The sequence below is a fragment of the Euleptes europaea genome, chromosome 5, assembly GCF_029931775.1.
Source record: "Euleptes europaea isolate rEulEur1 chromosome 5, rEulEur1.hap1, whole genome shotgun sequence".
Lineage (NCBI taxonomy): Eukaryota > Metazoa > Chordata > Lepidosauria > Squamata > Sphaerodactylidae > Euleptes > Euleptes europaea.
The window spans coordinates 3,854,654-3,878,941 of record NC_079316.1 but is presented as its reverse complement, the minus strand read 5'-3'; the positions used below and the strand labels follow the sequence as shown (position 1 = coordinate 3,878,941).

The window sequence follows — 24,288 nt, the reverse complement described above, 5'->3', positions numbered from 1 at the left end:
CATACCCTGCCAGAAAATATTTTTGTTAGTCTTTAAGGTGCTACTGGACTCTTGCTCTTTTCTACTACTGCAGACAGACTGACACGGCTACCCACTGAATTAAGTGCAAACAAAATGTTAAATATATGGAGGGGTTAACTTGTGCCTTCAGAAAGCTCCCTCCCCCCTTGACCTCAATGTTCACAGCAAATAACCTTCCTGCCCTATGAGGAGCAGTTAAAACACTTAGGGCTGTTTAGCTGTGAAAGAAGGTGGTTAAGGGGAGACATGATAGAGATCTATAGAATTAAGCATGGTATGGAGAGAGTGTACAGGGAGAAGCTTTTCTCTCAGTACTAGAACATGGGGTCATCTGCTGAAGCTGAAAGGTGAGAGATTCAAAACGGATAAAAGGAAGTATTTTTTCACACAATGCATAGTTAAATTGTGGAACTCCCTGTCCCTGCCAACTAGGAAGGCTTTAAGAGGGGAGTGAACACGTTCATGGAGGAGTGGGCTGTCCATGGCTACTACTAAAGATGGATACTAGTCATGATGCCTACCTACCTATTCTCTCCAGGATCAGAGGAGCATGCTTATAATATTTGGTGATGTGGAACACAGGCAGGATAATGCTGCTGCAGTCGCCTTGTTTGTGGGCTTCCTGGAGGCACCTGGTTGGCCACTGTGTGAACAGAGTGCTGGACCTGATGGGCCTTGGTCTGATCCAGGAGGGCTTATGTTCTTATGACATTGGCCCAGAATTACATATCTGTATACATAAGCAGAACACAAGTTTCTAGATGTGCATGTGCCAAAGCTCATCTAGGGTGTCTTATTATAATAGCCTGATTTCATCCAGTAGGCGTGATTGTAGTGCTTTGATCCTGTGGAAATACACCTGGGGTGTTAGCAGCTTAGGCGGGTGACTTAAGACAAAAGGTTCTGACTGCTGATTGGTCCTATTTCAGCTTATTTAAGGGAAAAATCTGACTAGTGTAATTTCCCAGGGTGGAACAAAAACCAGAGTATTAAAACGATTGATTTAAGCTGCATAGGTTCAAAATCCTGCAGTCTTTTAGCTGCTTTGAACCTTTCCCTGAACCTACTTGTGACTTGCATGTATTATATGCCACGGCCTTGTTCAGCTTTTAAAACTAAGGTAGGGTTTAAGTTTCAGTTCTCAGCTGTCACTTGCAGGTGTTCCTGCTAGTGGGACAAGCACTTATAAATGTATTCAGCTGTGCCAGTGAATAGTTGGCCCAACTAATCTGTTAATTTTTTGAACTTATAGGTTTCAATCACACCCCTGAAGGAGTTGTCCTCAAACGATGAATCATGCCAGGAAAGCAATATATAACTTGGTAAGTGGGGACGCATGCAACCATATTGATGTAAGACTAGATGGGGCATTTAGCTACGCGGAATACGTTTTCTGTTGCCCTTGCAAATAACACAGAACAAGCTTTACAAGCTAAACTTGTATTTGAATAATCAAATTGGGGGGACTCCAGTATTTTAAACAAGACAGACTAATATTCCAGTTCAGACTTGGCCATTGTTTGGGTTGTCCATATGGATCTATTGTGTCAAATAAAGTGATGAAAAAGTACTTACTAGGGGGCAGCTTATTGGTGAAGTGGCTTTTCTAGTCCATCCGTCCTCAGTGTAGTGTTTGAATGCTTCTAGCAGTCCCCGCTTCAGTCCTGACCACCTCTAGCAACCATCCTTAACTGTGTGTGACTGCTTGTGAGTATTTTTCACCTTCTGTTGCAATAATAAATTTTAGTTGCCAGGGTAGGCTCCTTGGGACAAGAAGCTGACCTTATTTTGTGCTTTGTGCGTTAATGTCCATGTCCATTGAGCTGTCATGATAGTGGTCAGAGTGTCAAACTATAATCTGGGAGACCCAGGTTCAAATCCCCACTCTGCCGTGGAAACTTGCTAGATGACCGTGGGCCAGTTACGCACTTGTAGCCTAACCTGCCTTGTTGGCTGGTTGTGAGGGTAAAATTGAGGGAATTATGTCATCTGTTTTGGGTTCCCATTGGGGAGAAAGGCAGGACAGAAATGAAGTACACACATCAGTAAGTCTGCAACTCATTAGATAAAACCGGAATGGCACATACTAAGCTTACAGCTATGCGAGCCAGCGTGGCGTAGTGGTTAAGAGCAGCAGACTCTAATCTGGAGAACTGGGTTCAATTCCCCACTCCACGTGAAGCCTGCTGAGTGACCTTGGGCCAGTCACATTTCTCTCAGAACCCTCTCAGCCCATACAGAGGCAGGCAATGGCAAACCACCTCTGAATGTCTCTTGCCTTGAAAACCCTATGGAGTTACTGTAAGTCAGCTGTGACTTGACAGCACTTTACATGCACACAAGCTTACAGCTCGCAATTGAAATCCCGAAACAGTTGCTAGTTCCCTCCCACCTATGGTTATTAGTAAACAAGAACTTTGGAAAGGCCTTGTTCCAGATGTGACATACTTTGCATATTTCTTGGGCTCTTTGAAATGGGGGAGGCAAGGAGGGGAGCTGATACTATAACGTGCAGCAGGACGTCTTGAGCAACTTTTCAGAAGCTTTATGGAGGTAGCTCAAAGTTCAACTTAATACCTTAAACAGAATGCTAACAGGGCTACTTGATCGTTTTTGTTCTGAAAGCGTTCCTGTCTTTGGCTTGAGTTTGCTAAGTTGGCCGCTTGTGCCATATTTGCAAACACAACAGCATTAATTTAGCTGACTGAATCCTTTCTTCCTAGTTTGGAGGGGAGCCCCTCTCGTACACCCGGTTCAGTCTGGCTCGGCAGCCAGATGGAGACAACAGTCATGTGGAGATGAAGCTTTCTGCTGAAGATGAGGAAGGAGGCGAAAACGGAGTCATCGACCATGTTCATACCCATTCAGTAAAGCCAAGGAATACTAATCGAAACCTCTGCTGCGTGTGCTCTACAGTAGCTCTTGTTTTTCTTATCGGTAAGAGGTGTGGGCAGGGGCCAAATAGACTTAATTCACCCAGTGAAATATGTACGTGTTTTTGCTCTTGGTAGCATTATTTTTGGGGAAACAAAGACTTGCATCTTTATAGGAATTCACGAGGGTCGTGTTTGCATGCAGAAAGTACTGAAGAGAGTCACAGGACTACTAAAATGTCTGTTTCTGAGCATCATCGTGTTGCATCCAGCTCGCTTCCAGTAAGGCCCTACCCTGGATGCTGGTATAATTTTACGCCCATGGTCATGGAGGGAAACGAGAGATGGCTGGGGGCTCATAGGTGTCACAAAGGGGGAAGAGCCCTAGGCCTCCTTGAAGAACCTCTCTGGGTATTCTTGGATGACGGTGGCTTTCCTTTGGTGGCGGAGGAAGGTGCCATCAAGTCACGGGCAACTTATGGTGACCCAGTAGGGCTTTCAAGGCAATAGACTAACAGAGGTGGTTTGCCAGTGCCTTCCTCTGCATAGCAACCCTGGTATTCCTTGGTGTTCGCTCATCCAAGTTCTAACCAGGGCTGACCCCGCTTAGCTTCTGAGGTGTGACAAGATTGGGCTATGCTGGGCCATCCAGGTCAGGGCCAGGAACTGGCCTAGCTTAGAGTTACTTATAGCAAAGGCTAATTTTGTGTGCACTTAGTTTTTTTTTAATTGCTGGCTTGAGTATAATTTGTTGCTTTGGTCTGTTTTTCCTTTTGGCATAATGCTTCATTATGTCTTTCATTAGTCACTTATCTAATAAAGCTGACAATCTTTCATCTGGTGTGCAAAACATCTTTAGGGTTTCTGATTGGCTTCCTGAGCTTCCGTACACGGATGCCAGCACCGAAAGAATGTGAGAATGGGCTCGAACCATGTAAGGATGCCCAGTGTGCGCCTGTGAAAGAACCTGTTTATCTTCCGCCGCAAGAGCCGGAACCTGAGACTGTGCTATACTGGGGTGACCTCCAGAAGAAATTATCGGAGAAGCTTGTCGGTATAAGCTTCCAAGCTAAAATCAGGTAACACTCTGCAAAGAGCCTCTCAAAGCCCTGGCATAAGTCAGGGTGTTTGTTTTGTCATGACTGCAAGCTGTAGCTGACAACATGCAATCCTCTGTGTCCAGGAGGGTCTCTGCTTCTTTTCATGAGGCCGGCACAGCTGGAGACGAGGATTTGGTCAACTACGTTCACAGCGAGTTTAGCAGCTACAAGCTGGACAAAGTCTGGAACGACGAGCACTTTGTGAGGCTGCAGGTCCCTGGAAGGTGGGTGCTGCCTCCTCATCCTTAAGCAACTGGGGTCCTTCTGAAAAACAAAGTCCTGATTCTCCGCATCCCCTAAAATTCCAACTCCTTCATCCCAAAGGCTGAGCTTGCTGAGCAGTGCCTCTTGCCTGGGGCATTTGGCACTTTGGCCACAGGAACAGCAGCGCCCTGCAAAAGCATCAGATAAAAGAGAACATTAGTTAAAACTGGAAATTTTCTTCAAGACCCATGATCAGATACCCATACTTGAGAAGGCCGTTAGTATTCTTTCGTAACGGGGGCTGTTCAAATACTGTTAAAAGCTGTACATGTGACGCCAGTTATCTCTACCCTTTAGCTCTCCAAATGTCATCTCGATGGAAATCACCGGTGGGAGTAAAGAAGCTCTTGACGCATCAAAGGCTTATGTGGCATACAGTGGAAATGGGAACGTTGTTGTAAGTTGGCTTGGCGTGTCTTTTTTTTTTAATTAATTTTTAATTATTTCAAACATAACAAACGTTACACAGCATTGTACTATACACTTCATAAACATTTGTGTGGCACATTATCCCAAACCTAACTATGACAAGAACTTACTTTACATCCCTATTAGCAAAAGTACTATATTGTGGAATATTGTATCCCCCCTCATACAAAATTATCCATATAGCATTTCATTTTTAATACTTTGAATTATGTCAGCTACTATATCAACTGCTATAAAATCTAACAACTAATCAACAATACATATATAGTATTCTGCAATCAGGAAAAAAACTATATCACTGCTTTATTAATTGTAATTCATCAATAATATAGACTACTAAAATAATAATAATAATAATAATATAGACTACTTAATATTCTAGTATACTAACAAGAGCGTAGGTTTATTTGAGGATATTTAATTGGACACATATTCATAATATAATTTCCAATTCTCTCGAAATTCTTCCAATGGCCTTTTATTGACAGTGTTCGTCAATTTGGCCATCACTGCATATTCAGCTAATTTCTCCAGCCAGTTATCTGTTGACGGGATTGCTTCTAACTTCCAATGAGATGCAATTATCACTCCTGCCTCTGTAATCATATATCTAAGCAACTCTTCTTTATTTTTCCCAATTGCCTCTGGGGGCTTGGCGTGTCTTTGACCGTGCTATAAGATGCTAATGTGGCAGCCAGTCTCGCATCTCAAGTATGCCGGGGAGGGGGGGGGGATGGTGAATTGGCGAGAAAGGGGACAAAGCATTGGACTCCTTGCTTTGCAGTATGAGGCTTTACCTTCATCCTGGGTCCTGCGAATGTCAGAATGGACAGGCATGCTTCATGCTATTGTGGTCTTCCTTAGCTTCTCTTGCACCACTGAGGTTTGGGTATCCAGAAGGGGGTGGTCAGAATGGCAGCAGTCTCAGAATAGCAGCCCCCTCGATCCAGATGGATCAGCTGAGATCCAAGCATACTTTTCTCTCATAGGGCAAACCAGTTTATGCCAATTTTGGCCGCAATGAAGATTTCGTCACCCTGATGGGGAAAAAGATTAACATGAATGGGACTGTGGTCATCGTCAGAGCTGGACAGATTACTTTTGCTGAGAAGGTAAGAGTTGTCTGCATCTCTTCAGAAATGTCTGGGGATTGAAAGTGCCATATTGGTAATCAGTCACAAAGGACTGTATTCTTATAAATGCAGAGGGTTAGCAAAAAGCTAGAGAGGGGAAACAATCTCAAATCATGGGGAGACCCTGCTTTAACACACCAGGCTTGGGTTCTAAACTGTTCATTGAAAAACATGGATTCATAGAATCATAAAGTTGGAAGGGACCATCAAGGGTCATCAAGTCCAACCCCCTGCGCAATGCAGGAAATTCACAACTACCTCCCCCCCCACACCCCCAGTGATCCCTATTCCATGCCCAGAAGATGGCCAAGATGCCCTCCCTCTTATGATCTGTCTAAGGTCATAGAATCAGCATTGCTGACAGAAGGCCATCAAGCCTCTGCTTAAAAACCTCCAGGGAAGGAGAGCTTACCACCTCCCAAGGAAGCCTGTTCCACTGAGGAACAGGCTGTAACTGTTAGAAAGGTCTTCCTGATGTCTAAGCGGAAACTTTTGATTTAAACCCGTTGGTTCTGGTCCGACCTTTTTGAGCAACAGAAAACAACTCGACACTATCCTCTATATCAGGGCTTCTTAAACTTTTTCCACTGGCAACCTGTTTTCACCCGAGAAATATTTATGTGACCCTGGGAATATAGGCATATAAAATAGGTATACAAATAAAATATTTACTGATAATAAATCATAAAGAAATTTATTTTGAAACAATTATTTTACTTGGTTCTTGTAGGTTATCTGGGCTGTGTGACCGTGGTCTTGGTATTTTCTTTCCTGACATTTCGCCAGCAGCTGTGGCAGACATCTTCAGAGGAGTAACACTGAAGGACAGTGTCTCTCAGTGTCAAGTGGGAGAGACACTGTCCTTCAGTGTTACTCCTCTGAAGATGCCTGCCACAGCTGCTGGCGAAACGTCAGGAAAGAAAATACCAAGACCATGGTGTCACAGCCCGGATAACCTACAAGAACCGATGAACTCTGACTGTGAAAGCCTTCGACATTTCTTTTACTGTTGCCAAATTTTTCGCGACCCCCACATTGGTCACGACCCACAGCTTAAGAAGCTTTGTTCTATACGGCAACCCTTCAAGTACTTGAAGATGGATTGTTTTTTTTTAGTTCTGACCAGGGGTCCCCAGCTTTTTTGAGTCTGTGGGCACCTTTGGAATTAAAATGGCTGCCACACAATGGCAGCTACAGGCTGCTACAGCTTACCTTCAGTTACACAGTGAAGATCGTTGTGGCAGCTATGGTGGCAGCTGCTGCCAAAGCAAGGTTTTTTAAAAATCCACACAGCCAATCAAATCTCCATTGGCCAGTCAGAAGGCTTGCTGGGCAAAATTCCTGTCCCTTCTCTCAACTCTTCTGTAGTGCCGTATCCTCATAATTCCCACTGCAGGCCTCTAGTTCCTCCCTCATTTGTTGCTGGAGGTCCCCTATCACCCAAGAATAACATTTTGGGGAGTGGGGTAGTCAGGGAAATCCCATTCTGCTAATGAAAGTACTTTTGATTAATGGAAATTACTATGGAGATCTTTGGGATGTCTGTTTAGGTGATTTCACAGACCTTTCTGGTTCTGAAAAAGGTTCATGCTACCATTCTTAGTAGTGAAACTAGCTAACAAGCTGCAGCTTGGTTGTCTCGAACAGAATGGGAAATAAGACTAGAACTCCTGGCTGTTGGTGGAACACAGTTGAGTGTAACATGCAGTTGTCGTCGATTACCAGCATGTCAAAAAGTTTACAAAAGAATGAGTTGGTATGGCTAGTATTACCCTGTCCCTGTGTGCCAGTGGCAGCCCTCTGCCTCTCAGCTTCTGGTTGTTACCCTGCACGAGGTTGCTTGCTTGGCATCTGCCATAGCCCATTCCTTGTCAGGAGTGACTCTCCCTTTGCAGAATAGCCTTCCTGCAGAAGTGGGGGGGGGGGCACATAATCCCTAGACGTTTTTAGGAGATACTGCAAAGCTGTTCAGTTTCCTAGGCGTTTTTGTGGAGTTTGAGCTGCAGCATTTGACTGGAGGGGGGAGGGTTAATGGTTTTTTAATTAGTTTTAATTTCTATAGGGATGCTCTAGGCTGATTCCGCATTGAGCAGGGGATTGGACTAGGTGGCCTGTATGGCCCCTTCCAACTCTATGATTCTAATTCAGAGTTGTAAATGGCTTGAGCCACACAGGAAAACAGATATTTTAACAAAATATTAATCATTCCTGAAAAGGATTGATTGAATCACTCCTCTACTGCAGAACATTATATCTGACAGCCATTCTTTGGAGTGTGAATTAGCTTGGTGTCGGCACTCTGTTTCATTTGCTGATTATCTAGGTGTCTTACAGATGCTTTAGGCACTGTTACACAGTAGGTCCTGTCCTCTGTCACAAGCCATGTATTGTAGTTCAGCAGGTGTTTGTTTACCTGTCAAGCACCTGGCATTGTAGGGGCAACTTAAGGTCATAGAAGAAGAAGAGTTGGTTTTTTATATGCTGACTTTCTCTACCACTTAAGGGAGACTCAAACCGGCTTACAATCACCTTCCCTTCCCTTCCCCACAACAGACACCCTATGAGGTAGGTGGGACTGAGAGAGAGTGACTAGCCCAAGGTGGAGGAGTGGGGAATCAAACCCGGTTCTCCAGATCAGACTCCACCGCTCTTAACCACTACATCACGCTGGCTCATACAGAAGAGAAGAGCCAGCCAGCGTGATGTAGTGGTTAGAGTATCAGACTACGATCTGGGAGACCTAGGTTCAAGTCCCCCCTCTGCCATGGAAGCTTGCTGCGGGGGACACTGGGTCAGGCACACCCTCTCAGCCTAACCTATCTCAGAGGGTTGTTGTGAGGACAGAAACGGTGGAGAAGAGAACAGCATGAGCCACTTTGGGTCCCCGTTGAGGAGAAAGATTGGGGGTACAAATAAAGTAAATAAGAACCTTGGCTGCCTGGTGCTTAGGCGTGGCCAGTGCTTGGGTTTCTGTCTTGCTTTCCGACCAAATTCCCAACCAAATCTCCAAATGTCTGTTCTAGGTGGCCAATGCGCAGAAGCAAGGTGCTGTTGGAGTCTTGATATTCCCTTCCCTAGCTGACTACAGCGGTCTTGGAGAGGATGTGGCACAGTTTGGGCATGTGAGTATCTCAGATCTTTCCTTGGTGAACACAGGTGGTTATTCAGCATTATCCTGCAAGATGGATTGTTCTGTGTGCGGTGTGTTCAGGAATCAAAAGCGAAACTTACGAGATTCCGGCTGAGTTAGGGTTGCCAGCTCCAGGATGGGAAATTCCTGGAAATTTGGAGGTGGAGCCTGAGGAGGGGTGGAGTTTGTGGAGGAACCTCAGCAAGGTATAATTCCTTGGAGTCCACCCTGCAAAGCAGCCATTTTCTCCAAGAGGATTGATCTGTGTTTGGAGATTAATTGTAATTCTGGAAGGTCTCTAGGCCCCACTTGGAGGTTGGCAACCCTAACCTGAGTAAACACAACCATGATGCCCACCTCCTTGCTGCTCATGTGCCCTTACTCTCCACTGTGCATGGAACTCTTGGTTTTTCCTTTGGCAGGCTCACCTTGGGACGGGTGACCCTTTCACCCCAGGGTTTCCTTCTTTCAACCATACCCAGTTTCCGCCAGCTCAATCTTCAGGGCTGCCACGCATTCCTGTGCAGACCATCTCTAATTCTGCGGCAACTAAACTGTTCAGGTAAAAATCATTCCCCTTTCCCAAAGCTAGGCTGGCATACTCTGTTGCTGTCCTTGGGAATAAGCAGTACTAGTTAATGGGCTTCCGTTGCTTCAGTGTTCCGTCTGCAGCCAACTTCAAATGGCCAGATAACTAGAGCCTTCCTGATGGAGGAGGGGGCTGCGTGTATGCAGATCTGAGTACTTCTCCACCAGGAGACATTCATAAGATGAAGGAGCATGTTGGCTGGGGGGTGGTTACTTAGCAGCCAGTGTGCTGTTTTTGTGTCTTTGAGGAGGCTTTTCAAGCTGTGCAAATCTTACCGACATCTCACAGCTGGAATGTCCACAGAAAGATTTGCCACAATGTTGTGGTCATCAAAAGTGTGACTGTTCGTTAATGTAGCCAGCAGTCTTGCACTTAACTAGGACTCTGTATATGAGTAACATTTTTGCATGGTTAACAACGGAGCAAAATAATTTTTTTTTAAAAGGCTTGAGCCGACTTGAAAGAAAGGCAGAGGTGACTCCGCCTGGTCCCAGGATCATGCATTCATATGGAATTCCTAGCTCCTCTTGGCAATGTGCACAAATCATTAAACAGCTGGAATCTGTGATGATAAACCAGTGTTGAGAGCCAGCGTGGTGTAGTGCCTGGACTGTTGGACATAGGACCCTGGGCAACCTGGGTTCAAATCCCCACTTCTACTGTGGAAGTTTGCTGGGTGACCTTGGGCCCATTACAAACTCTCAGCCTGGCCTCCCTCACAGGGTTGTTGTCATGAGAGAATGGAGGAAGGCAGAACAATGTTCTAAATGCTGCTTTTGTCTCAGCTGGGAAGGAAAGCAGGATATAAATAAATGCAAATGTATTAGCTGCATATAGTCTGAGTAGTGGCTACATCTTAAACCTTCTGAATACTACAAGATGGTATACAGGTTGAGTGTCCCTTATCCGAAATGTTTGGGACCAGAAGTGTCCTATACTTCGGATCTTTCAATTTTTTGGAATATTTGCATATGCATAATGAGATAATTTGGGGATGGGCCCCAAATCTAAACATGAAATTCATTTATGTTTTATATACACCTTATACACATATCCTGAAGATAATTTTATCCAATATTTTTAATGATTTTGTGCATGTGGGTTACCATGGGGAACCTGCTGTAGGCACGACCGGCCTGCACACATGCCATTCTAACTACCCAATGTGGGCACTCAAAGTTTTGGATTTCAGAGTATTCCTTGCAGAGCCAGCCTTGGGCACAAATGGGAGCCCAAGCCCTTCAGAATGGACACCGAGACACACACACCCCTCCAGCAGGGGCAGCTGATGGATCCCTTGCCCGTCTCCCGCCTGCTTGCCTGCAGTCTGGGGAAGAGACCCCTGACCCGGGCTGCCTTGCAGGGCTGTTGGGAGTGCTCTTCCACTGCACTCAAAACTGTTTTAGTGTTAATTGTATGGAGGTGATCCTAAACTACTTTTTATGGTTATGTAGATGCTACTGTTTGTATAGCTAATGCTAATAAAGGCTTCGTATTAAGTCTTAAGATTTCAGAGTATTTTGGATATCAGAATTCTGGATAAGGGATACTCAACCTGTAGTAAGTTGTCTAAACCTCTGCTCGCCAACCTTGCCACAGGATTAGCCCACTGTGCAGTTTTAGACTAAAACACCCTTTGCTTTGCAGAACAGTCAACAGTCCTGAATGATAACCAAGGCCTTTGGGGGGGGTGTGCACAGTCAAAACAGGTTTTAATGCGTGGGCTTTGCTTTCAGACGCATGAATGGGCTGATCTGTCCGGGGGAGTGGAGCGGCACGCTCAAGGCTCTTTGCAAGCTGAATTCAGGAGATCCTGCTGGAGTCAACGTGAGCCTCCAAGTCAACAACGCACTTGTAGAGAAGAGAATCCTGAATGTCTTTGGAGTGCTCAAAGGTTTTGAGGAACCAGGTGAGTCCTGCCTCACCTGTGAAGGGTGTGGGCATGTGAATGGTTCTACGGTGTTGTGCCTGGCGCAGAGCTATAATGCCAGGTTGTAAGACTTTGAACTCATGAAATCCTCAAATGAATTAGGCCAGTCATGCCAATGTTGTGGGAGTGGCTTTATAGACTGGCAAACCTGGGGGGGGGCATGTCTTTATGCTTCCCTTTTTGTTGTTTTGAGGGCATTTCTCATGCAGAATAGTGGGAGAAGCCAAACATGACTATGATGGAGCAGAGCTAAACATACCAAAGACAGTGTGAACGTGTGATGAGCTATCCAGTTACTTATGACGACCCTATGAATTAATGACTTCCAAAACGTCCTTTTGTTAACAGCCTTGCAAACATAAGGCCGTGGGTTCCTTGAGTCAGTCCATCTCCTGTTGGATCTTTTTTTCCTTTCGTACTGCCTTACAACTTTCCCTAGCACGATTTTCATTTCCAGAGAGTCTTGTCTTTTCATGATGTGACCAAAATAAGATAGGGAAACAGGGACACATTTAGGTTGCTTAGGGCAGTGGTCGGCAAACTCATTAGTCAACAGAGCCAAATATCAACAGTACAACGATTGAGATTTCTTTTGAGAGCCACCGTCCTACTTGCTTGTCCCTTTAACTGGAGATGCCGAGGATTGAACCTGGGACCTTCTGCATGCCAAGCAGATGCTCCACCACTGACCCACAGCCCCTCCCAAATGGTGCAAGTGCAGTCTTCCCCCCCTCCCGGTTCCCAAGCCCCTCCCCCCCAAATAAAACGGCAACCGAAGCTGGCTGCCCAACCCTCTGAGGCCCCCCCGCCGCCGCCCCCCCCCCAGGAAGGGGGCTCCTCTCCGCCCTGCCCCCCGCCCTTCCGGCGCTGGGCACTGGCAGGCGGTTGGCTTGAAAGGTCCAATGAGAGATTCGGGGACCCCCCCAATTGCACTCACATGAAGCTGCCTTATACTGAATCAGACCCTTGGTCCATCAAAGTCCATCGTGCCTGACCCCCACCCCCAGCCGACGGAGTCAGCCTCCGGGAGGGATTCCCCCGCGCCCCACTGCCGCCACCCTCCCCTCCTTCCCAGTCCGGTTGGGTGAGGCGGTGGGAGCGTACGGGGCGCGCAGCCCACTCCGGTCCAGCGCGAGGCGGCGCCTACCTCTTTTCCCCTTGCAGCAGCAGCCTGGACGGCCAGCTGCCGCCTCTCCCTGCCGCCTCTGATCCCTCCCCTCCGGAGAGAGAGAGAGGAGGGGAGGCCGGGGGAGGGGGGCGCTGCCTCCCACTCGCCTGCTGGCTCCTCCCGCCTGGGGCGCGCTGGAGCCCAGCGGGAGCGTTGCACCTCTGCCTGGCTGGGCACGGCGATATGGAGGAGCCGCTGAGCCGATGGACGGGGTGGGGAGGCGGCTTCCTGGCTGGCTGGCGGGATCCCGCCGGCGGTTGTGCTGGGCCAGGAACCGCGGCCGCCCGGGCCCCAGGGAGAGCCGCATTCAAAGGGCCAAAGAGCCGCATGCGGCTCGGGAGCCACGGTTTGCCAACCACTGGCTTAGGGCGATAAGCTGTTTAAAGCTTAGTGTGGCAGCCAGGGTCCAGCATGAGCTGTCTTTTCAGAATTCACCCCAGCTCATGCCAAGAAACAAAAAATACAGAATATCTTCAGAGGCCAGGGCGCATTCTAAAGTGAGGCCGGAAATGCCTCAGCGCTTGTGTCTGGTAGCACATGGCCCAGAAATGAGCCCCAGCAAATCAATTGGAGGCTTTGGGGTCATGTTGGTGTTTCTGTGTAGACCCTGAAGGCCTGGCATTGGCTGGGTCTGGAGCCTCCAGCTGAACATATGGAGGGATGTGTGTATGGCACACAAGGTTGTGCCCTCATCTTAGAAAGTGCTCCAGAATGCCCAGTTTGTGTGCTTAACCGCATTGGCCTTTGTGTTGCAGATCGGTATGTTGTGCTTGGAGCCCAGCGTGATTCCTGGGGGCCTGGAGCCGTGAAGGCTGGGGTGGGAACTGCCATTTTACTGGAGCTTGCCCGTATAGTCTCAGAGCTAGTGAGAAATGGTAAGCATCTTGCCCTGAGTTGCCATAATGGAGTTTATTATCCTGCTGTGTGCAAAGTGCCGCCGAGTCACAGCTGACTCAGGTTAATTTCTCTGCTCTTCCACATGAGCAGCGGACTCTAATCTGGAGAACCAGGTTGGTTTCCCAACTCCTCCACATGAAGCCAGCTAACCTCGGGCTAGTCACAGCTCTCTTAGAGCTCTCTGTGTCCCACCTACCTCCCAGGGTGTGTCTTGTGGGGAGGGGAAGGGGAGGTGATTGTAAGCCAGTTTGATTCTTCCTTAAGGGGTAAAGAAAGTCGGTATAGAACAACCAACTCTTTTTCTTCATCTTCCATGTTTCAGAGGGCTATAAACCTCGGCGAAGCCTTGTGTTTGCCAGCTGGAGCGCCGGTGACTTCGGAGCTGTCGGTGCCACGGAATGGCTGGAGGCAAGTAGGGGCTGGCAGCTGATATCTCCTCTGGGCAGGACTGAGGTCATCACGCTCTGAGGTGGGGCAGCCCCCAGGGCTCCTGGTGGGGCTGCTGCTGCTGCCCCCCACCTACACACCTCCCCTGGCCCCCTACCTGCATGCCCTTCCCTATCTTTTTGCTTGAAGCGCTCCACTACCTGTGCTCACAGCTGCCCAGTGCTGTTGGGGAAAGGTGTGTGTGGTGTGCAGAGGCAAAGCTGGTGGTGGCCGCGGCCCCAGCTGCATGTGAGGGGGAAGGGTGTGCATGTCATTGGGTTTGTGAAGTGGGAGGGGCTTACAAGTGGAGAAGGTGGGGGCACACAGGTGGGAGGTGGGAATATACAAAGTAGCACCTGGTGGTGGGCAGATGGGGGCATCTTTTTTAAAAAAAATAGTTTTGATTAAAGGGATACGGAAAAGAAAAAAGAGGGAAGGGAAAAAGGCTAAAACATATCTCATCCTCTGGGCCCCGGCTTGATCCAAACTTTTTAAAAAGCCTATTACCAAAACTGCTCTCTTTCATCCAGAACATTAAAACATCTTAAAACTCACTGAAACATATTTCATCCCCCAAGCCTCAGCATATACTGTACTGGAGAGAATCTGGTACCATAACTTCTATCATTTATCCTAAGCATTTAAACATCCTAAATTTCACTGAACATTTTCTTATAAAAAATCATTAATTTCTTAGTTTGTAAAATAGTTTACTTACCACAAAAGTAGTTATAGAGGTTACCATTTCAACACAAATTCGTCTATTGATTTTATGTTAATCAGGTGTGTTAATCTGGCCATCAGTGCAAAATCTGAAAGTTTGTTATTCCACTCTGTTGATTCAGGAATTGTATTGGACTTCCAATACCTAGCATAGACAATTCTGGCAGCAGAGGTTGCATATTGGTAAAGCTCTTTATGGACCGAGTTCAATTGAGGGGGTAGATGGGGGCATCTTGATGCTGTCTGCCAGGAGCCCCTCAAAACCTGGGAAACCCGCCTTGTCTCCGAGTATCGTCGTATGCAGGTGGCTAACTGCTGCTGTATTCTCTCTCCCTGCTCAGGGTTATGCTGCCATGCTGCACCTGAAAGCTTTTGCGTACATCAACTTGGATTCAGCAGTGACAGGTAATGGCTCAGGGTCGTCTTGGGTCAGGCAAAACAGCGTCTTAAGGCCATATCTTAACCAAAAGGAAAAACATAGTAGTCTGAGGTTCAGTCCCTGGCACCTTCAGGGCTTAGGAAAGACTCTAGGTCTGGTTGAAACCCTGGAAAGCTGCTGCCGGCCAGAGTAGGCAAGACTAAACCCAGCTTTGTGGGTTGTGCAGCCGTGTGGATCCAGGATACATGGCTGGCTGCCAGAAGAGCATAATTGTCTGCAAAGCACAGTCTGCATAATCAGAGGGGAGCTTGCTTCATAGTCTTGTAAGACTTCCGGCACTCAATTAAGAAATAGTGGCAGCATCCTCTATGTTGCGACTGTCTAGGCCTGTTACTGATGCTGGAGCCTCTTGAACTGATGTGTCTAAACTGCAACCCACAGGTTCACGTGACTTCCAGTTCTCTGCCAGCCCCATGTTGAAACAGCTCCTCAACGATGCAGTCACTAACGTGAGTAGCATGTCATTTACTCTCGCCAGGGGTTCTAACACCCTTTAAACCCAAACCCTAAACAGAGCTGGACAGAGTGTCCCAGCAAGGGCCACTTTCTTTGTTTGCTTGCATGTGCTGTAGTGGTTACGAGTGTTGGACTAGTGTCTGGGAAACCCGGGTTCAAATCCCCGCTCATGCCATGGAAGAAGAGGTGGTTTTTATATGCCAACTTCCTCTACCACTTAAGGAATAATCAAACCGGCTTACAATCACCTTCCCTTCCCCTCCCTACAACAGACACCCTATGAGGTAGGTAGGGTTGAGAGAGCTCAAAGAGAGCTGTGACTAGCCCAAGGTCAACCAGCTGGCTTTGTGTGTAGGAGTGGGGAAACAAATTCCGTTCACGAGATTAGCATCCGCCACTCATGTGGAGGAGTAGGGAATCAAACCTGGTTCTGCAGATCAGAGTCACTGCTGTTAACCACTACACTGCGCTGGCTCCCTGCTCGCTGGGGGAAGCTTGCTGGGTGACCTTGGGCCAGTCATGCACTCTCAGCCTAACTTACCTCACCGGGTTGTCATGAGGATAAAATGGAGGAGAGGGTCATAGAGTTGGAAGGGGCCATTCAGGCCATCTAGTCCAACCCCCTGCTCAATGCAGGATCAGCCTAATGCATCCCTGATAAGTGTTCATCTCTTGAAGACTGCCAGTTAGGGGAAGCTCACCACCTCCCTTAGGCAACTGATTCCACAATTGAACCACTCTTACTGAAAATGATGTAAGTTGCTTTGGGTCCCCGTTGGGGGGAAATGTGGGGTTTAAATAAATTAAATAACGAATACAGCATGCGCCAGATACACGTGACACTGTGTAGCTTTCTCAGGGCATTCTGTGGCTCGGGTGCTTTTGCCCTTGGTAGCACCATAACTGACGCATCCACAAAACCAAGAGCTCAGTGTTCACATGAGGAGGAGCAGCAGCCACATAGCATTTGGCCTTTGCAGATTGCAGGCTTGAGAGATGGCATTGTAGACCGTTTGGTTCTGAGAGGATTGGAGCTTTCTGGAAGCCCCAAGGGGTGCTTCTTGGCAGACTGGCCCCACTTTGGAATTGTACTAGAAGCATTCGTTTTCTGCCTGTGCTATAGAAGAGTCTCTTTAATCTGCAAAGCCATTTGGTGATGTCCATGTTTTATCCCCTCTTCTAGGTGAAAGGCCCAGTCCGTCTTGATGGAATGTTGCCCGGTAAAGAGTAAGTATCATGACTACTCTGGAAGGTTTGTGGCTTTGTGGTCCCTTGAGATGTTTTGCTTTTCCTGTTCTTAGCAGAGGTTAATATTTAATCATGCCCTTAGGTCAAAGCTACTGAGCTTGAGTTGAGGTTTAGGAGCAGCGCTTTTCTTCCTTTGCCATTCTAGGCAGTGTAATGTACAATAATATTCCAGGAGAGCAGAGTTGGGCCATTGCTGCACCTAATCCAGCTTTGTCTGCTCTGGAAGATCTTTGTTTCGGGACTCTCCCGATCCAGCTACAAGAGTTCCTTCACTACAGATCATAGAATTGGAAGGGACCACCAGGATCATCAAATCCAACCTCTGGCGTAATGCAGGAAATTTCACAACTACCTCCCCCCCCCCCACACGCACACACACCCAGTGACCCCTACTCCTTGCCCAGAAGATGGCAACAAAACCCTCCAGGATCTCTGGCCTAGAGGAAAACTGCTTCCTGACCCCAAAGTGGCGATCAGTATTATCCTGGGCATGTAAGAAAGGGCCATGAGAGCCAAACACTGACACAACCTTTCAGGATGCCCAGGGATTCACCTTGGCACCTTTGACATGCAAAACAGGAGCTCTGCCACTAATCTTTAGGTGTGCCCACTATAGCAGGGTAATGCAGAGTCTACAAAAGGACACAAATTTTGTTCCTTGTGTAAATTAGCTTGGTACTGTTGCTGCCTCTCTTGGGTAGGGGTGAGGAACTAAAATTTGGTGTTGGAGTTCATGGAAGTCAGCCATTCTAGCTTCTGATTTTCTACTGGCATTGTTTGCAAGTTAGCATGCACTACAGTGAGAGTTCCAGCGTGGTCTAGTTGTTAAGATGTCGGACTAGGATCTGGGAAACCCAGGTTCGAATCCCTATTCTGCCATGGAAACTTGCTGGGTGACCCTGGGCACATGTCACACGCAGCCTCGACCCCGGCAAGTATTTGGAGGGGAGACCTTCAAGGAATACCAGGGGCGGACAATGGCAAACCACCGCTGAATGTGTCTTGCCTTGAAAACCCCATGGGCGGTTGAAACAAGTCAGCTGTGACTTTACCAGGGTGGGGTGGAATACGCTACAGCAGAGGTTCCCAAACTGTGCTCCAGGGAGCACTTGATGCTCCGCGAAACGTCTCCTAGTGCTCCGTGAAGAGATTGGAAAGAAAAATACTACTGTCGTTTGGTTTAGTATATAGGTTCTAGGTGAAAATTAGTGCTCCGTGACGAATTTCTCTCCTGAAAAGTTCTCCATGACTAAAAAAGTTGGGGAAATTCTGCACTACAGTAACCACCCAAGCTGCTTTCTTTTTTTATGCAAACCCCCCCTCTAAGGTTAAACAGAATGGTATAATTCACTTGGGGGGGGGCTTCTCTTTGCGGCATACACGCATCCCCCCTCCACCTCATGAGCTCCAGACTGATGAGTAGTGGGAAGTGCTGTCTAGTCACAGCTGACATGGCAGCCCTGTAGGCTTTTCAAGACAAGGTACAAACTGGTGATTTGCCATTGCCTGCCTCTGCGTAGCAACCCTGGACTTCCTGGGTGGTCTCCCATCCAAATATTAACCAAGGCCAGCCTTGCTTAGCTTCTGAAATCTAACAAGTTCAAGCTAGCCTGGGCCATCCAGGTCGGTGCTCCAAACTGGTTGGGTATTTTTTTGAGCGCCCGAATATCTAAAATGCTAAGTGGTAGTTAAAGTGCGCTTATGTGTTCCTGCAGGGTTCCCTTTCGCATGGACAACCCAGCCTTTCCCTTCCTGGCGTATTCGGGAATCCCATCCGTTTCGTTCCGCTTCACTGATGTAAGCACTTCACTGCACTTTGCTTCACCTGTCTTGTCCAGTGTAGATCAAAGCTTGACTACTTAACACTCCTGGATGAGAACTTGCAAGCTGGGGCAGATTGATTCTTTTCCTTTGGCCAGGGGAGGTAATTGATAACTGATAAGCACTCCCTAATTGCTGGTATGCAGAACAGGTCTCTCTGGTCCAAGACCTTGCAGGCTGGCACAAGAAGTAAGTATAGTAGTTGTTCAGTAGTAGAAGATGATGGGCTTTAGACTGCCCAAGGTCACCCACAGAAAGCTGCCTTATACTAAATCAGTCCTTCAGTCTACTCAGACTGGCAGTGGGTCTCCAGGCAGATTTCTTTCACATCACCTGCCTGGTCCTTTTAAGCAGGAGATGCTAGGGATTGAACTGGGAGACCTTCTGTGTGGCAAGCAGATCCTTGGCCACTGAGCCACAGTCTTTGGTTTGGGCCCTCTTACTCCACCCTTTAAAAGGTTTCTGGCTAAAAAGTTGGGAGAGCTGATTCCAAGCCAAACTAGCTGGGTCCAGTTTGCCATGAGGCATGAAGGTGGCTGAGAATTCTGTAACAAGCAACAGAATTCACCACTTATGTAACCACAGTAAATCTACTCAAAAGCATAAATAGCCATAAACCAGCTTACTCATAAGCAATATACTGTGTATTTCCCATTAATTTCTACTCTATGTATATGTTATAACAAACATACATAAATATTACAATCAGAAATAATCAATAGGTAAGTAGTGTCCATGTTGTTGATAAGACATCAATAAGTCAAATTCCAGTCTCTGTAAGAACAACTAAGGTTTTTCTTAACGGTCCCAGTGGTCATCCACTCTTTAGCAGTGCTGTAAATGCTGACAGTTGTGTTGTGAAGACCCACAGAAGGGTGGTCTCCAATTCATGAGCGAGTATAATTGTAGATGAAGTATATCTTATATGAAACAGTGTGATTCCAGATATAACGTTACCCGTCTTCATAAGATTTTTCGGATTATGCACATATTGGCTCCCTGAAGAGTGGATGACCACGTGGGACCGTTAAGGAAAACCTTCGTCGTTCTTTCAGACTGGAATTTGACTTACTGATGTCTATCACATGGACGCTACTTATCTGTTGATTATTTCTGATTGTAATATTTGTTGTGACACTTTAATGAGTAGAAGTTAATAAGAAATACACAGTACATTGCTTATGAGTGAATTCTGTAAAGCCCCATGGGTATTTCCTGGAGAGAGAAGCCCAGAAGTTGAGCCTTGGCCACCTTGTCTTCCAAGTTGAGCCAAGCAAGTACTCCTGCAGGTGCACTACTGGTACAGGATCCTATGTCAGGCAGCCCCCTGGCTCACTGGGGAACCTCAGTTCCAGTTAGCGCTGGTTAACAAGCTGCATGCTAGCTCACCAGTGTAAGGCCTTTGGATTCTGTTGTTGTGGGAGCAGAGCTTAGTATAAGAAAGCTAGGTGGGTGGAAGTGTTGGGTCAGCCCTGGTACTGCACCTTCATGTTCTTTTGGGTGCTAGCCTGAGCAGATTTGTGCTGGTGGGGCGAATTAGAAGCTGAGGTGCAGAGTCCCACTTACATCTTCCGCTCCCTTTGAGCCAGAACTACAGTGGAAAATAGTGTGGAGAAAGGGGCACAAGGGGACAGGTTGGGCCAGAAGGCCTGGCTGCTTTGTAAATCAGCTGCACAGCAGATGTGCCATTCATTAGCACTGTCTGTGAGCCAACTTCTGAAGTGGTCCTTTTTCCCAGACGGGTAGAAGGGAGTATCCCTACCTCGGCACAACAGAGGACACACTGGACAATCTAATGAGCTACTTCGGCTCGGGGGACCAGCTGGACACCACGGTCCGTGCCGCTGCCGAGATCGCTGGCCGTATGGCGGTCAGGATGACACACGACCATGAATTATACCTGGACTTCAATAGTTACGATGACAGGCTGCTCGATTTTGTACACAAGCTAATATCATACAGCAAGGATTTACAGGTAAGCAACAAGTGGCTGAATTCAAGTAAAACAAGAGTCCAGCGGCACCTTAGGCTAATAGTAGTCAGACTTTAAGGAGCCACTGGATGTTATGTGTTGTTATAAGATGAACATGGCTACACATGAAACTGTTTTATACTGAATTAGACCCTTGGCCCATCAAAGTCAGTATTGTCTACTCAGGCTGGCATCAGCTCTCCAGGGTCTCAGGTAGGGGTCTTTCACGTCACTACTTGCCTGGTTCCTTTAACTGGAGATGCCAGGGATGGAACCTGGGACCTTCTGCATATCAAGCAGATGCTCTACCACTGAGCCACAGCCCCTCCCCTATTGTAGTTCCAGAAGAACGTAGCTGTGGCTTCACCCCATTGTTGGCCTAGCTACCTTTGCATTGAGCAAAGGTGCCACCTCTAGTAGATACTGTCATGGTGGCTGAAACTGCTATTTGCAGTGTGGCTTCCTTGGGCAGATGGCTTTCCTTAGGTAGCCGAGACATCCGTAGGAATAGGCTTTTCTGTCTGTCCAGCTTCCCTTTTTGCTAGGAACAAAGCTGAAGCTGAATCCAGTTAAGATGGAGGTAATGCCGGTTGGCTAGGCTGATATTCTAGAAGGGCTGGATACGCTTGTCCTAGATAGAGTGACATTGGCTTTTTCCACAGAAGGTTAAGAACTTGAGGGTGCTCATGACCCCTGCCTGTCTGTCCATGTCTAGAACATTGAAGCAGCTATTTGGCTTTGCCTAGTTCCATCTTGAAATGAAAGCAGTGGCAGTCTGCGTAAAGAGTCTTACTGGGACTGACCAGTGGTCTCTCTGGGGCAATATCTTATTTCCCACAGTGACCAGCCAGATATTCTGGAAAGGCCCCCTCCAAAGCAGACATTGATAGGCTGAAGCGTGGTCAGAGCCCTGTTGCTTCTAGAATATTTATCTGCCTTGTGATGCACAGCTGCGTTGTGTGGGCACAGCCACTGTCTGCCACATGGCACATGCGTTGAGAACACATGAAAGAGGCTTGTACACATGAAACTGCCTTCTACTGAAACAGACCCTTGCTCCGTCAAGGTTGTCGATGCAGACTGTCAGCAGCTCTACAGGGTCTCAGGCAGAGCAAGGTCTTTCACATCACCTTCCTGTGCCTTTTTAACTGGAGATGCTGGGGATTGAACCTGGGACCTTCTGCATGCCACTGAGCCACAGCTTTTGCTTTCATGTTGGCTTGCAGAACCTGAAGGTGAAGCTTCTGGCCTTCTGAAATATTCCTGGCTGAAGAGTGAGCAGGGAGGCTTAAACATCAGTGGGAACTCTCTTGATGTATATTACTTGCATTTTCTCTCTTGCGCAGAAGTTGGGATTGAGCCTTCGATGGCTCTTAGTGGCTCGTGGGGACTTTAGTCGTGCTACAAGCGCCCTGAGGAATGCCGTCCGAAACACTGACATGACAAACAAGGTCGCCTGTCGTGCTTTGAATGACCGGATCATGAAAGTGAGTCCCGGTGAAAGGAGCCCAAAATGGGTGTTTCTTTGAGAGTTCCCTTATCCTGCACACACACCCCCATCCTGACACACATGAAGCTGCCTTATACCGAAACAGACCCTCAGTCCATCAAGTTCAGTATTGTCTACTCAGATGGGCAGCGGCTCTCCGGGGTCTCAGGCTGAGGTCTTTCACATCACCTTCTGTCTGTTCCTTTTTAACTGGAGGTTCCAGAGCTTGAACCTGGGACCTTCTGCATGGCAAGCAGAGGTTCTTCCAGTGATGGTTGCCCCACCCTCCTCAGTGCAATCCTGAACTTCATTGGTACATGAAGCCAAGCCCCCCCCCCCAATCCTATTGCAGCTGTATCTTAAGTCAGGATTGGCCATTTTTCTGTATTCTTGAAGCCTCTCTAATCTAGTATAGTCTTTCCAGTCAAATGGCCAGGGACCAAAATACATTGTGAGCCAATTGACCTTTTGGTGATGATGGTTGTCTTCTCCTGGGGGCTTCCCAGTAGCCCTTTCCCAGCCCTGGTGCGGTCCGTGACCATTGTGTTCCTTCACTCTCCAGGTGGAGTTCCACTTCCTTTCCCCGTACGTCTCTCCAAAGGACACGCCTCTTCGGCACATTTTCTTTGGCTCCGGCTCCTACACTCTTCAGGCTCTGCAAAACCACCTGAGCCTCCTGAAGACCAACGACAGTGCCTTTGACGAAGACCTGTTGAGGAACCAGCTTGCTCTGGCGACTTGGACAATCCAGGGGGCGGCCAACGCGCTCACGGGTGACATCTGGGACATAGACAATGACTTTTGAGAACGACAAGCGCTTAATTCTGAAGTACAGTGACAGGAAGCCCCCTGCCCTTGCCCCACCTGCCCCATAGCACAGAACAAATTCCTCTTAGCCCCCCCAGGGGACTTTTAGAAGCCCAGACTAAAATGTAGAGCAGTGACATGAAATGAGACCCCTCCCTCCCCACTCCCTCTTCATGCACTGTTTTAACTAGGGGTTCACCAAGAGGTCCTTTGCAGTTGACTTGCCTCCTTCAAGTTGAAGGGAAGAATTGGCAAAGCGGCCCATTGGCAGATCTCACGGTGGCCTCTCAAACCTCGTTACGAGTGAAGAACAATATTGGAAGTTAACATTACGGCTTGAGAAAGCAGAAGGTGAACCCGAAGTGCCTGGAAAGGATTGACCTCGAGCTTGGGCTGAGGGGGGGTCTTCCAGACCTCTCTCCACCGGCTGCCGAGGTCCCCCTCGTCATTGGTTTGGTCCAGCGCAGGTCAGGTACTTCTTCTGCTTTCCCAAGAAAAAAGGGATCGCCCCGGAAGGGGCTCCCCTTCTCGTTCCTCAGACTGACAGTGATGGTGCCTTGAATGGCCGTCCTTTGCTAGTTAAAAAGCTAACCAGGAATCCCGTTTCCTCTTTCGGCAAGGCTTTGAGTCGTACGCCGTCCCTTGTTGGGGGAGGGGGGCGGTCTTCTCTGCTAGCCTAAATCCGACTCTTGCCGGGATGACACTGAGGTATTTATTTGTTATTTATTTATCAGTGGCAGTGTTCACTATAAATGGTGTTTGTTTTTTTTCTAATGAGTATAATTATCGGAAGCAGTGACTTTCATAATTATGACAGTTATACTGTCGTTTTTTATAAAGCAGCATCTGCTAGTCAATCCACCGTGGTACTGGAACTTTTGCCCTCGACGGCCTTCAGCAGCAGCCTCGATTGGGAGCCTGAGACTAGACAGAAGGCTGCTTTTTAGGGGGCAGCCGGAGAAGCAAACAGAGAAGCCCAGGGGAAGCTGGGCTTTTTCGGCTGTTGTCCGTCAAATGATGGGGAAAGATGAACAACGAGGTGCGTCTTGTGTCTTGACACTGCCAAAGACTGGGACACAGATTCTTTCTCCCAGTTCTTCCCAAGGAAGGTGTTGATTCTCTTGCTTCTTGTTGGGCTTTAGGCTGATGTCAGCCGTTGCAGGCTTGTGTTAACCTTAGTCTTGAACCAAAAACGGCAGCTTCCTATTAAAAACTTCCAGTACCACGATGTACCACGAGAACCTAGGTCACATTATCGGGTGCAGTGTCTCCCATAATGTTAAAGAACAAGGTAGTTTTTGCCTACCACAGTGTTATATCGGAGGCAGTGACCTCCATATGGTGCACAAAGGGGTGTCTTAATTATCGGGGAC

The 24,288-nt window shown here is 47.7% G+C and overlaps 1 protein-coding gene and 1 non-coding gene across 2 annotated transcripts; one reads left to right on the top strand and one right to left on the bottom strand.

Moving 5' to 3' along the window:
* Positions 1 to 1,294: 1,294 nt before the first annotated feature.
* Positions 1,295 to 22,935, top strand: TFRC (transferrin receptor). The gene is made up of 18 exons (XM_056850062.1): positions 1,295 to 1,343; positions 2,745 to 2,958; positions 3,754 to 3,973; positions 4,078 to 4,218; positions 4,556 to 4,655; positions 5,677 to 5,799; positions 8,844 to 8,942; positions 9,373 to 9,512; positions 11,276 to 11,448; positions 13,393 to 13,512; positions 13,857 to 13,942; positions 15,025 to 15,088; positions 15,504 to 15,582; positions 16,474 to 16,509; positions 18,542 to 18,623; positions 20,386 to 20,622; positions 21,966 to 22,106; positions 22,671 to 22,935. Exons 1-18 carry the CDS (start codon positions 1,311 to 1,313, stop codon positions 22,911 to 22,913), a joined length of 2,331 nt encoding a protein of 776 aa, XP_056706040.1. The 5' UTR covers positions 1,295 to 1,310; the 3' UTR covers positions 22,914 to 22,935.
* On the bottom strand, positions 20,874 to 20,945 carry TRNAI-GAU (transfer RNA isoleucine (anticodon GAU)). The gene has a single exon. It is a non-coding gene; the product is annotated as a tRNA-Ile (tRNA).
* Positions 22,936 to 24,288: the final 1,353 nt, after the last annotated feature.

Bases quoted from the DNA above. Each gene is read 5' to 3' on its own strand.
- TFRC (XM_056850062.1), top strand. From the start codon at position 1,311: ATGAATCATGCCAGGAAAGCAATATATAACTTG. The intron at 2,959-3,753 runs GTAAGAGGTGTG...AAACATCTTTAG, and splicing joins AGCTCTTGTTTTTCTTATCG to GGTTTCTGATTGGCTTCCTG. The intron at 15,089-15,503 runs GTAATGGCTCAG...TGCAACCCACAG, and splicing joins CTTGGATTCAGCAGTGACAG to GTTCACGTGACTTCCAGTTC.